The 12641-nt window shown below is 40.9% G+C and overlaps 1 protein-coding gene across 5 annotated transcripts in view; it reads right to left on the bottom strand.

Annotated features, from left to right (window-relative positions):
- Slc17a1 (solute carrier family 17 member 1) overlaps window positions 1-12641 on the bottom strand; it is a 30324-nt gene that overhangs the window by 1354 nt on the left and 16329 nt on the right. For all 5 annotated transcript variants that reach the window (XM_029547446.1, XM_021215812.2, XM_021215813.2 and 2 more), the window contains exons 11-12: window positions 6264-6354; window positions 1768-1904 (exon numbers count right to left, since the gene is read on the bottom strand). In XM_029547446.1, coding sequence (XP_029403306.1) covers window positions 1770-1904; window positions 6264-6354 — 226 coding nt within the window. In that variant the 3' untranslated portion in view covers window positions 1768-1769. The remainder of the gene's footprint in view (window positions 1-1767; window positions 1905-6263; window positions 6355-12641) is intronic.

The following is a 12641-nucleotide window of genomic DNA, read 5'->3' as shown; positions in this document are numbered from 1 at the left end:
AGCAGTCGGGTGCTCTTACCCACTGAGCCATCTCACCAGCCCTACATTCAGTTTTATACTAAAGGTTCTAAGAAGAGCAACTAGAGAAGAGGAAGGAAAAAAAAGGTTATCCAGATTGAAAACTGAAGAAAAATTATTTATATTCATGGATAGCAAAATTATTCAACCAGAAGTTTGACAGTGTCCACCAAAACTGAAGCTTAATGAAGCTGTAGGGCAGGAAATGTACACAAGTTCACTGTACTCCTATTGCATTTAATACCAACATTAAACTGAGAAAATAATTCCATTTAAAATGGAATTTAAAAATCAGGCACAGTGATGTACATTTGTAATGTCAGTGTCTAAGAGGCTAAGGCACAAGGATCTCATATTCCAGGCTAGTCTGTCTGGACTCCAGTGAGCTTGAGGTCCTCCCACCACCACACACTGGATCAAGTTCTTACACAGGAAGTCTTGGGAAACACACTCTAACCAAAGTAGATATAAAAGTGCATTAATATCGACAGCAGAACGGACTGACGAACAGTGGCTTGTACATACCATTGGCTTATCAGCAATTGCATCTCCCCTCCAAGCAAGCATCCAAGACAGCAACAAAACCTCTTTGATTCCATATTTCTTTCCAAGAGTAATTGTCTATTCTGACTTTTTCTATTTCCTTACATCACATTCTCTCCCTTCCTTCCTTCCTTCCTTCCTTCCTTCCTTCCTTCCTTCCTTCCTTCCTTCCTTCCTTCCTTTTTCTACTGATAAAGCAAACAACAGAAAACTACAGAAAACAAATATTTGGCTCAAAGGTTTGCGATTGAAAGGACCTGACTTTGATTCCCTAAATCAATGTAAAAGTGCACACTATTGGGACACACGCTAGGAACTTAAAACATTGCCGAAGCAAACATAGGAAGATCAGTGGGCCTGATTGGCCAGCCAGTAGACTCTATTGTGCTGGAGGCCAATAAGAGATCTGGATTCAAAAGAGGTGGGCAAATAAGAATGACATGTGAGGTTGTCTTTGGCTTCCATACACACAGACATCTGCGTGCACAGGATCCCAGACACACGTCCATTCGCATCTCCCATGCATAGAAAGATAAAAAGCTGGCTCAGTCTTTTTGTCTCTCCTTTTGTGAGACACTGATAGATAATGGCAGTTACCACAACAGCCTCTTGATTCAGTGGGGCTTAAAAACAATTCTAATCCACGAGTCATTTCTTCTCCTGGCTACTCACCATTCGTAGTTTAAATGAAAAGCGAAGTGCCTGACTCTCTCACCTTAGCTGACCTCTCCTCTTCTCTTCATCATTCCCTCGAAAGCTGTTTTGGCCTGGATCATTTTTAGGATAGCTCTTGCCTGTCCCAGTGGTGAAATTTTGATCCCATGTAATTTAAGTCCTAGAGAGCACTTTGCAGAGATATAATTTCCTTCACTTCAACACCCCACACTTCTTAACCCTTCTCCCATGTTCCTAAAGAGTATTCCTCATCTCTCTTGCATCTCTCTTCACTGTTCATTTTTCAAGCTCAGTTTCTTAAATTTATATAGCAATTCTGATGTCTCCCCAGAATTCCAGCGCAGGCTACAACTGGGCGGTGATATCAGCATTACTGTTTTAGATTTAGCATGCTCCCCTCCCTAAGCCCGAGGCTCTGATTGCTCTGTCTTAGCAGCTCATCTTCAGCTGCTCTATTCTGGCCCCAACCCCTGCCCCCTCCCCCACCACATGTTCAGTTTCAACACTGTCTTTAATCTGACAATGTCTCACCTTCACAGTCGTGTGGTTTTTATTTCTTTAGCCCAGTCCTGAATTTCTCCTTTAGCAAATACAAGATAGAAAGCCAGGCATATCACGTTAATGCCTGCCATCAAGAAGAAGATTTTATGCCAAGCATATTCCGGATCCTGAGGGATTAAGATACAAAGTAAGTATGAGGGACTGATCTTGATTTTCTGTCTTATAACACTTAAAATAAGCATTAAAATAATATGTAGTCAACACAGGCCACTCAAGCATTCAAAAATGTGTAAATAACCAAGAAATTCACCATTTCACTCTACACAGTAATTTTGTCTCTCTATATACACAATTCTGTTTTTACAAACTATTAATATATCTTTCTTCCCCCCAACCCCACTTTTCTCTTTCTTTCTCTCTGACATTGTTTTGTTTTTGAGACAGAGTTTCTCTGTGTATCTCTGGCTGTCCTGGAACTTGCTCTGTAGATCAGGCTGGCCTCAAACTTAGATATCAGCTTGCCTGCCTCTGTCTACCAAGCACTGAGATTAAAGGCATGTGCCACCACTATCTGGCAATGTACCTGTTTCTTATAATTCATGTATCTTTTTTTCTCATAATTTATTATTTTAAACTTTCCCTCTCTTTCGAGACATCTTACATAGACAACAGTATGTTGTACCAGATAAGCACATATAGACAGGTATGTAGAGAGAAAGTGTGCTTTCAAATCCATTTGGCAGATTTAAATAATTTCTATGCTCTATAACTATTATTTTTAAACAACCTATGTACAACCTTTGTTCCTACAATGCCTCTCATATTATTTCATATTGATCACGACAGTGTTCTGATACAATTAAGGAAAAGCACTCCAGGTTTTCTTCTTCAAGGAATTTTTGGTGTTGGATGTGGTGGCACATTCCTGAGATATCAACATTGATGTGGCAGAGAAAGGCAGAAAGGTGAAAGTAAGAGGCCAGTATAGGATACATAGTGAGTTCCAGGTCAGCCAGGCCAAAACGGTGAGGTCCTGTCTCAAACAAAAACCAAAAACCAAAACAAATAAAAACCCCAAACTCCCCAGTTATTCTTAGCCCTTTGTGAACACACACATGACAATTCTATAAAAACATTATAGTTATCCACAGAAAATAATTTAAAGTTTTGATTATATTGAACCAGCAGATTTTATAACAAAATTAGAAGGCATTTTACAATTTCTAGCCTTTTAATATAAGAAAACGGTGTATCTTGCCATCTATTAAATTTTTAAATTTTTCTGTAACATCTATCCCCTGGTTTTCTCCATAGATATATAAATAATTAATTAAATATATTCTTAAATATATAATTTTTATTTTAAGGCTATAAATAATATACTAAAATTGTTTTGTGTTATTTATGCAGAGATTTAGAAAGCAATCCACACAGACCACTGATTTATGCCATTTGCATATTTATACTGCATCAGAAACCAGAGCACCTCCACGTGGATGCATTTTGGTTTGCTTCCTTGGGCTCACTGGGAGGTCTCAGCACTCCTGACGCACCTCAGATTTGGGTTGCTTTTTTTCTGCCACCCAAATGACCAAAGGCAGATTTCAAGGACTGGCTACTATTTCTGGTCACCCTTTTCTTCAGATGCAGCCCTTGGAAAATGTCCAGTTAAAATGTTTGGTCTATTGGGGTCTCCATCCTTCATCTTCCAGAGAGCACCCCCCAATTCAGAAGTCCTTTTCCCAATAGAGGGGGAAAAGGCAGCCATTTTGGCACAATTCCTTGAGTTTCTGCTTCTTGCAGACATGGCCTACTATTACTTCTGCATCTTCAGCTTGTTCAAGCTTCAAGGAAAACTCCCCTTCCAGTTTCCAGCCTTAACAACTGTTTACATTAATAAAATTAACCTGAACTGCTCGCTCTTCCACTGTTAGAAGCAGAGGCCTTAGAGATTCCTTTTGTTTACATTACATCTGATATTTCTATTTTTCATTTGTTATATTGTTGCCCACCAGGGGTAGATAAGACTCTTTGACACCTGTCATGCTTCTGACATCCTTTGTTTCTCCTTTCATGTCTTTAACCGCCTGCATCATTTCCAATATCTTTGATGCTCTCAGTCTGTGTGTGTGCGTTGTTTGTTTCACATTTCTTCAAGTGTTTTGTGATTTTTTTTCCCCAGTTTTGTGCCATGTGTCCTGAAACCCCATGAAGCACAAGTTCAGGATGTTTCTCTAGAAAAACTGAGTTTGCTCCAACCAGAAAACTCAGGTCTTGTAAAACAATTCTCGGCATGCGACATTTAGAAGAAACAGGGTTTGATGGGGCTGGAAAGATGGGTTAGAGGGTAAGAGCACTAGATGCTTTTCCAAAGGACTGAGGTTCGCTATTTCTAGCACCCACTTGGTGTCTAACAATGGATTGTAACACCAGTTCCAGAAGATATTACCTTCTGTTTCAGATTCTGTGGTCACCAGGCATATACATTGTACACAGACTCACCCATATACATAAAAAAAAAACAATTAAAAAAAAAGATTTGGGGAGGAAGGGGATTTGAGTGTGGATGTCAAACTCTTGTTGGCTCATTGTTTCACGTGCACAGGGGACATTTTGTTCAATTTTTCTCTTCCCTCACACTTAGGCAAAGGCAGGATTCCTTCCTGGGCAGAGACAACTTCAGAAATTTGATTTCCTCACACATTTAAGGAGTTAGCAGAAAAGCTTGCTCAGCTGACAATAATCAGAAATTGAACGGACTTGCAGGAAGAACGGGTGTGACTGGCTCTATGCACAGCAAGAGATCTTTCCCTCGGTTACCTTAAATTTCCCTTCTCTAGTGAGGCCATGGCTCCTACCAAAGAATTTCTGTAGTTCTGTCGGTGTCTTCTGCCTCTCTGACATCATAAGTGTGAGAAGCAGGCTTTTGGGGGCTCCTCTCTGAGCAATGTGGCCACGATGTGTGCTCACCACCTCACCCTGGCCCATACTGTGTGTGTGGGAACAACCAAAGGAATTCCCAACACAACTTCTCCACTTGGGAGTTTTCCCTCAAACAAACCAGTTTATGAGCTAGTGTAGTTGATGGGGCTGGGGGCTGGGGTAGAGGAGGAGCCATTTGGAGTCTACACTGTAAATGGTACTTTTGTCCTCCATGTTGTAGAAAGGGATCTGCAGGTGCACACTATCAATAACTTAGAATGCACACAGTGCTAGCAGCTGGCTGCTCTGAGTTAACGCTCCAGCCCAGGGAAGGGAGGAGCACATGGCTGACATAGGCAGACACTGTTCAGACTCAGTGTTTAAACAAGTGTCTGGTCTCGGGCTCCTAGAGAATAAGGGGCAAGTGCAAGGCACAATACCCAGAAAGGTCCAGACATCACAAGGCTCAGCAACGTTGCTGATCACCTGACCAGCAGGGAAGTCTGACCTCCAGAATGATTGACTGCCTCCTTGTAAAAGCAGCTGGTGGCGGTTTTTCCAAGGGTATTGACCCTCTGCCTTCTCAGATGACTAAACCCCTCACTGTGAGTAAAGGGCTACTTAAAGATGCAATTCCTGCCACTGCTCACAGCTTCTGTGGTGGCAGGGAGCATGACCTGCGGTATTGTGGATGCAGAATGAGGGGCTATCCTTTCTCACTACACATTTAAGCCAGCATGCCCATCCTGGCTCTGCCGTTTTGGGATAATTATTTGTCCATTCATCCATGGCAGCCAGTGGCCCTATGGTCACTCACCTCTCTGGAATCAATTTTTCTGAATCTCTAAAATGTTCTCTTGTTTTGTTTTGTTTTGTTTGTTTTGTTTTGTTTTGTTTTCAAGATGAGGCATGTATTTTAAGATTTATTGTGTGTGTGTGTGTGTGTGTGTGTGTGTGGACATGCATGTGCCACAACATGAATATCGAGGTCAGAGTAAATGTTTGTGGCGTCCAGTCTCTCTTTCCCCCTTTATGTGGATTCTGGGGTTCGAACAAGGTTGTCTGATAAGCATTGTCCCCACTGAGCCATCTTACCAGCCAGAAGCACGTATTATAAGCAACTTTAAATTGGCAGAATATTCCTATTGTGTCCATCTTGAAGAGTTTAAGCAATTCTGTAACAATTGCAGATTCAAACCTGTCTTGGTAGACATGACAGTGTCCCTCAACCTTGAGCTCTGCGTCGTCCTGATTTTAGTCTCTTTTCTGGCAAAGCTTGTTGGTTCCACTACCCTTGACTCTGCGAAAATCCTGTTTCAGCTGCTACACGTTCCCTGTTAAAACTAGAGACCCACTTTCTTTAAAATAACCAAAGGGTTCCCAACACTAACAACTAACGGACAAAGAGAAAGAATAGTGTGTCAGAGGACCATCTGATTCCACCGAAGTTGTCATCAAATGATCAAGAAACTCATCTGTTCTTGGCATGTCCTCCCTTTTGTGTGGTGGTGGGAGGGAAGAAGGAAGGAGAGAGGGAGGGAGGGACTTTCTTCATACAATCAGTAGTGAAAAAAATTAAGTATACATATCTGCATGCTACTTACCTGATTAAGGATCAACCCAGCAAGAGTTGAAGAAATTAGGCCCCCAAACATTCCAATTAAAGCTGTGACTGCCTTAATAAATCCATAATATCTGTACAGAAAGGAAAGAGAACACAGATGAAAAGTGGTCCAAATGCTTCAGGCAAAGCCACCCAATCCAGTGAGGCCCGGGGAGGGATAGGGGATACCCATTCCCATTGCTTACGTTCATTAAAATGGTAACACCATTCTCATTGTTCTACAGCATCAGAAAGGTAGACCTTAGCAGTAAAGAATCTATGATATTACAGAAATGGGAGCATGCTTAGAGTAAAACTCGGCAGTGTTTGAGACTTCTAATTACAGCTGAAGACATTCAGAAAATGAGATGGGCTTCTCATAGGAACTGGGTGGAGACTGATTGACTGAAGGAATGTGTTCACTTGGTCTCATCACACAGACCCTGAGCCACCAACCCGGAGTAGAGCTGCCAGACCCTGGATGGGGAAATGAGAAGGCTCATTGAAGGTTTATAAGCAACTGTGACTGGCCAATCCTGGATGTTCATAGCAATCTTAGAGAGAAACGAACAAGTAAACAAGGAAACCCCAGTTCGTCATAGACCAAGGGGAGGTCAAGTCCACCAGCCAGGGAGGGCGAGTTTGTACTTAGAGTCAAGAGAGTTTGGTTCAGGCCTGGGTTAGCCCAGCACTAGAGGTTCTATTTTAGAAGGTCTTTCCTCTCATGAGCGGGAGAGTCTTCACTCTTTTATTTTCTTTGGTCTACACTCTATCTGCTTTGCCTTCACATGTTCCGTGTGGGAGGAGTATAGAGCCTTTCTTTTAACTTATCAGCCTCTGCTCAGGAACACTGTGAGGTCTCAGATTGGAATTTTGAGCTGAGTCATGGGAGGGGTGGACAGTATACCCTATTAGGACAGTACCACAGTCACTGTCCTATTGTAAAGAATACTTAAGCTCCTGAGCAGCTACAAAGATTGGCGGTGGCAGGAACCATTATCTGGGCTCAGTTTCTGCAGTCCACCTGTTTGCTGTAGCAACAAAACCCTTGGATGGAATTAGAGCCAGTTATGACTTTTCTGAGCTCTTGTTACTTCTGACTTTATGAGTTCCTAAAAGTACTATACTAGTTTACACACACACACACACACACACACACACACACACACACACACACAGAGAGAGAGAGAGAGAGAGAGAGAGAGAGAGAGAGAGAGAGNACACACACACACACACACACACAGAGAGAGAGAGAGAGAGAGAGAGAGAGAGAGAGAGAGAGAGAGAGAGAGAGAGTCATTTTCTATCACCATCAAGGTTATACTTTTTCTTTTAATCTTAAGATAAATGGAAACACTTGTATGGGCCCCTAAAAGTATTTAAGATCCTCTTGATTCATGTCTTTCGGAAACTGATGTGAACCTGTTGTTCAGGTATATTTATATTCCCAGCATCCAGTACAGCTGATGCAGCTGCAGAATCAAATGTGAGTTGGCTTTTGGAGATGAATAGAGATGGTGAGAATTTCTTCTTCTTCTTAAAGCTGTTGCTTGCTTTGGACTTTTTTCTTTTCCTTTCAATGGCAGACCTACTCCAACTGCAGCTAGAGAATATGTTCTGAGTGAGTAGAGTTGTGCTGAGTTAACTGCAGCTTGCTTTATGACCCTTCAGTCAAGTCTTACAGACCACTCATAATTACATAGACTCAGTCCTTAGTAAGTGTTATGTCAGTTAGGAGAGATATGTTCATTTGTTCTAATCATTAATATCATTTCCAACTTCTTGTCTACCTCTTATTGTGGATAATTTGTTGAGTCCCCCAAAGTCCCTTACTTGTAACTGTGTCTAATTATTTAAGTGTAGTTCAGTTGAACCTCTTAATTCTTTGAACTCCCCCAGTTCATGAATATAAATAAAAAAGTATGGGCTGGCAAGATGGTTCAGTGGGTGAGCACAGTTGCTGTGCAAGTCTGGCAGCCTGAGGTGGGAGGAGAAAACTGACTTTACAAACTTGTTCTCTGACCACTGCATACACACATACACTCACATCAATAATAAATAAATGCAAATTATAAGTTTGAACAAAAGTAGAAGCCTGATATACTTAATCTGACAATGCTGAAGTACATTTTAAAATGTCTAGCGATGCTTCTTGGACTAAACTTTATTTTATCTGGTATTATGATAGTGTTGCCAGACTTATTATTCCATTGACTTTTGAATCCGTTAATTTAATCTATGTCTCTTATTGGCAGCAAAGCCATATTTCCTTGTAGATTTAATTTAACCAGTGTAGGAAATAAGGAAGTTGGGCACATGACTTATCCTCATTGTCCCAACTTCCTCTGAAGTGCCTCATGTACCCACAAGATGGAGCACCTCTCTGACATAGGCTGGGCAGATGTGAGCTTTTTCCTGCATCTCACAGTCTCCTACCAACAGTGGGGGGTTTGATACAGGAAAGCATGAGAATCTTTAAATTGCTTGAATGTAAGACAGACTTTTGTACAATGCTCAGCTGTAATTTGCTTATTTTTTTAGCTGGAACAGTCCATAATGTAAAGTATTTTATAAGCAAATAAAAGAAAAATGAAAACAAAACAAAACAAAACAAAACATTGCAGTGTTTGGTTTTTTAGTTTTAGTTATTTGGTTTTTAGATTTTTTTTTTTAATGATTTAATACTTGAGTGTAAAATGATTAAATAAAATCTGAACAAAAGTAAGATGTCTGAACTATGGTGCAGTCCACTGTGGGAGAATTCAAGGCATGTAATCCCCTTACTGATTAAAATAGCCAAAATAATTGAAATTGCTGCTGCAGCTGCCGAAGGAGATGGCATTGCTGCCTTACAGCACCACAGATCATCCTAAGAGGCAGCTTGTAACATTGGCTCGTAGCATCTGCTTGTAACATCTGCTCGTATCACCCCAAAGGTTTGGCTGCTACCACGTTCCCAGGCCTTCCCTGTCTCACGCAGTCTTCTTCTCTCAATGTTTTCATGAAACTACATTTGCATGACTCTTCTTCCTCTCAGAATTTCCTTTGCTGTAACAAGGAATTTAAGTCCATTGGAATGATGCTGCTTAGGGCAAATTAGATGTCACCCAAGTGGTCACCTGATTAGATACCTTACATGCTGCTGGGTGCTGCCAGACAGCACCACTGCTGACTATAGCAAGTCAGCTCTGCAGAAAAACATACCCAGCTGTGGAACCTCTCTACCTTCATCCCTTGTTTTCCCACCCATAGCATGTGGATAAGATTATTATACTCATACAGGGGCGTGATAATCACAAAAGATATAACTAACATGATAATCACTTATGATTTTACATACTTATTTGTGAATATAGCCTTAATTTTTAAGTGGATGGATATTGACATTCTACACTTGATCTTCTTACACTTGATTTTAGCTAACAGGCTGAGAAGTGATTGATGTTGCACATTCTTTATCAAATAATTTTTGTGCCTTTATATGGTTCTATACAATTAGAATACTTGGTGGCATTTTTTAAGGGTAGTTCTTTTTTTAAAGATTTATTTATTTATTTGTTTGTTTGTTTATTTAATGTATATGAGTACACTGTAGGTGTCTTCAGACACACCAGAAGAGGGCATCACATCCCATTACAGATGGTTGTGAGCCACCATGTGGTTGCTGGGAATTGAACTCAGGAACTCTGAAAGAGCAGTCAGTGTTCTTAACCACTGAGCCATCTCTCCAGCCCCAAGGGTAGTTCTTAAAACTAAATAAATGAATGGATACATTTTTTTTAACGCTTTACCTGAACCTGATGAACCGGTTTCTTTTCAAATTTGTGATAAGTGGGGTTTTGTTTTGTTTCACTTCATTAGAGGCTACTGCTTTGGATAATCCTGTTAATATTTTGTCTGTGTTCTCCATGGACCATTAGCCCCATGGTTCCATGTGTTATATGTAAGCTGCTGTGAATTATAGAGCTGTTTCTGATAGTCACAGAAAACTCTCAAAGGACATTGCTAATAAACAGCAGTTTCCACACTAAGCAAGTATGAACTAAAATCTCAGGTAGGATCCTGCTGTGGTTTGCATGCATGTGTGAGAGGCTTGATTGATAGGGACTTGGTGGGCAGGGACTTGGTTGTGAAGGGCTTGGTTGCTAGGATGGCACCACCAAAGGTGGTGAGAGTGTATGAACTAAGGGACAGTCTTTAAGTCATTGGGGAATATTCCCTCAAAGGAGATGCAACCCTTCTATGTCCAGATGGAAGATTAGAAGTTTTGTTGCACATATACTCCTGCCACAAAGTGCTGTCCCCCCACAGAGCCAAAGCACTGGAGCTCACCCATAAAGGACTAAAGTCCCCGAACTGTGACTAAAAATTAACCTTTTCTCATTATAAATCGGTTTACTTCAAGTACTTGGTATAGTGGCAGAGAGCTGACTAACACAAATTCCACACAAGCAGCCACAACTTAAAAGTTAAGAAGGTGAACATAAGTCTCCTTGGTAGTAAATTAAGTAAGTATAGGTCATTATGAGATTAGCAGCTGAACATGCATTTAACAGCAGAAATGACGACGCAGACAATTTCCATGACATTCGTTATATGCCAAAGCACTACTATATACATTTTACCTACACTAAATTATTCTACATATAACCCAGCTGGTCTTAATCTTGAAATCCCTTTGCTGCTGCTTCCTGAGTGCTGGGATTACACATATGTGCCAAACACATGGCCCCTCAGTGCTCTCAACAACTCATGAGGTAAGGATTCGCTGTTTACCCATGTTTATAGATGAGGATACCAACACAGAGGTTTGCTTGACGTAAATAGCCATGTAGACCAATAATCCAATAATTTGACTCTGAAATAGGTACCTACTGTCTCTGGGCTACTCTGTTTAGATCTGTAACAGGGGCACAGCCCGTGTGTGTAATTACCATTATTTATATTTGACTTACACAGATATTTCCTCAGAGCTGTTACTCTTCCGCCTGTGAACTTGATAACATTTGAAATTCTGAAGTGCCCCTGAGATCAGGATTCGAGAATGAAAGAGATTATTTTTCCTTTTCTGTTTTAGGCATTTTGAGATAGGGCCTTATATAGGCTAGGCTGGCCTGAAATTTGCTCAATAGTTGAGATGGACTTTGGCTCGTGTCCTCCCTACTGGGTCCTGGGACCCTCCTGGGTCCCTGGCATCTAGGACTTTCTAGTGGCTACCCCACCGTTATACACCTATGTTCACATTCCTGACCCTCTGTACTTCTCCCCCATCCCCTCCCTTATCTGAACTTCCCCGCCTCCTCCTGTCTCCCTCCCAGGTCCTTCTCTCCCTCTACTTCCCAGACATTACTTTCTTCCCCCTTCTGAGTAGGACTGTAGCTTTGGATTCGGCTCCTCCCACCCTCACCTCCAGACCTGGAATTAGAGCATGTACCACCCTACCAGAAAGAGCGCTATTTTAAAATCATTACTTAATAACAAATTAAGAAAAAAATGACAATAATTCCCTTTAGAAGAACTAGGTAAGAAGTAATTAGGAATAAATTTAACCAAGGAGTTGAATGAGCTGCACTCTAAATCTATGGGACATTAATGGATCGAAACACATGCAGAGGAGAAACACACCCTATGTTCATGGGTCAGAAGAATTAAAATTAATAAAATGTCTGTCTCTCAAGGTGATCTAGACTCTATTCATGCCCTGTGAAAATGCAAATGACACTTTTCACAAAGTTAAAAAGCAATTGTTAAAATAGATATGGCCTCACAAAGGTGGGCAAAGCCCCCCCAAGGACAAAGTACAAAGCAGTAGGGCTGTACTACCTATCTCCAAAATATACCTCGAAGGCATGGCAGTGGAAGGGAGCTGGTACTGACATCAAGGCAGACACACTGACTAAGGATGCAAAGTGGAGTCAAGAAATGAAAGTAGGTATTTATGGCAGGATTAGTTTTTAATAAAATTGCCAAGAACACAAAGTAGAAAAAGAACAATAAATAGTATTGGAACCTATTAGAACCGATGTATATCTGTTTACAAAAGAAAACAGAATTGTGGCCTTCTTTTTGATATAATATATAGTGCATTGACTCAAAAATAATTGAAGACTCGAAACTATAAAGCTATGAGAAAGAAGCACCATAGGAGCTGGCCATGGTGGTGCACGCCTTTAACGGGAGCACGTGGGAGGCAGAGGCAGGCAGATCTCTGAGTTCCAGGATAGCCAGAGCTACACAGAGAAACGGTGTCTCTAAAAATAAAACATAAAAGTTTTTAAAAGATGAAGAAATTAAAAAGCAAAAACACAAAGAAAGCAAACACTGTAGGGAAAACTCCAAGACTAGTCTGGCCAATGCTTTTTTTTTTTTTTTTTTTTTT

This window comes from Mus pahari, chromosome 16, assembly GCF_900095145.1.
Source record: "Mus pahari chromosome 16, PAHARI_EIJ_v1.1, whole genome shotgun sequence".
Lineage (NCBI taxonomy): Eukaryota > Metazoa > Chordata > Mammalia > Rodentia > Muridae > Mus > Mus pahari.
This window is presented reverse-complemented; position numbering and strand designations above follow the sequence as displayed.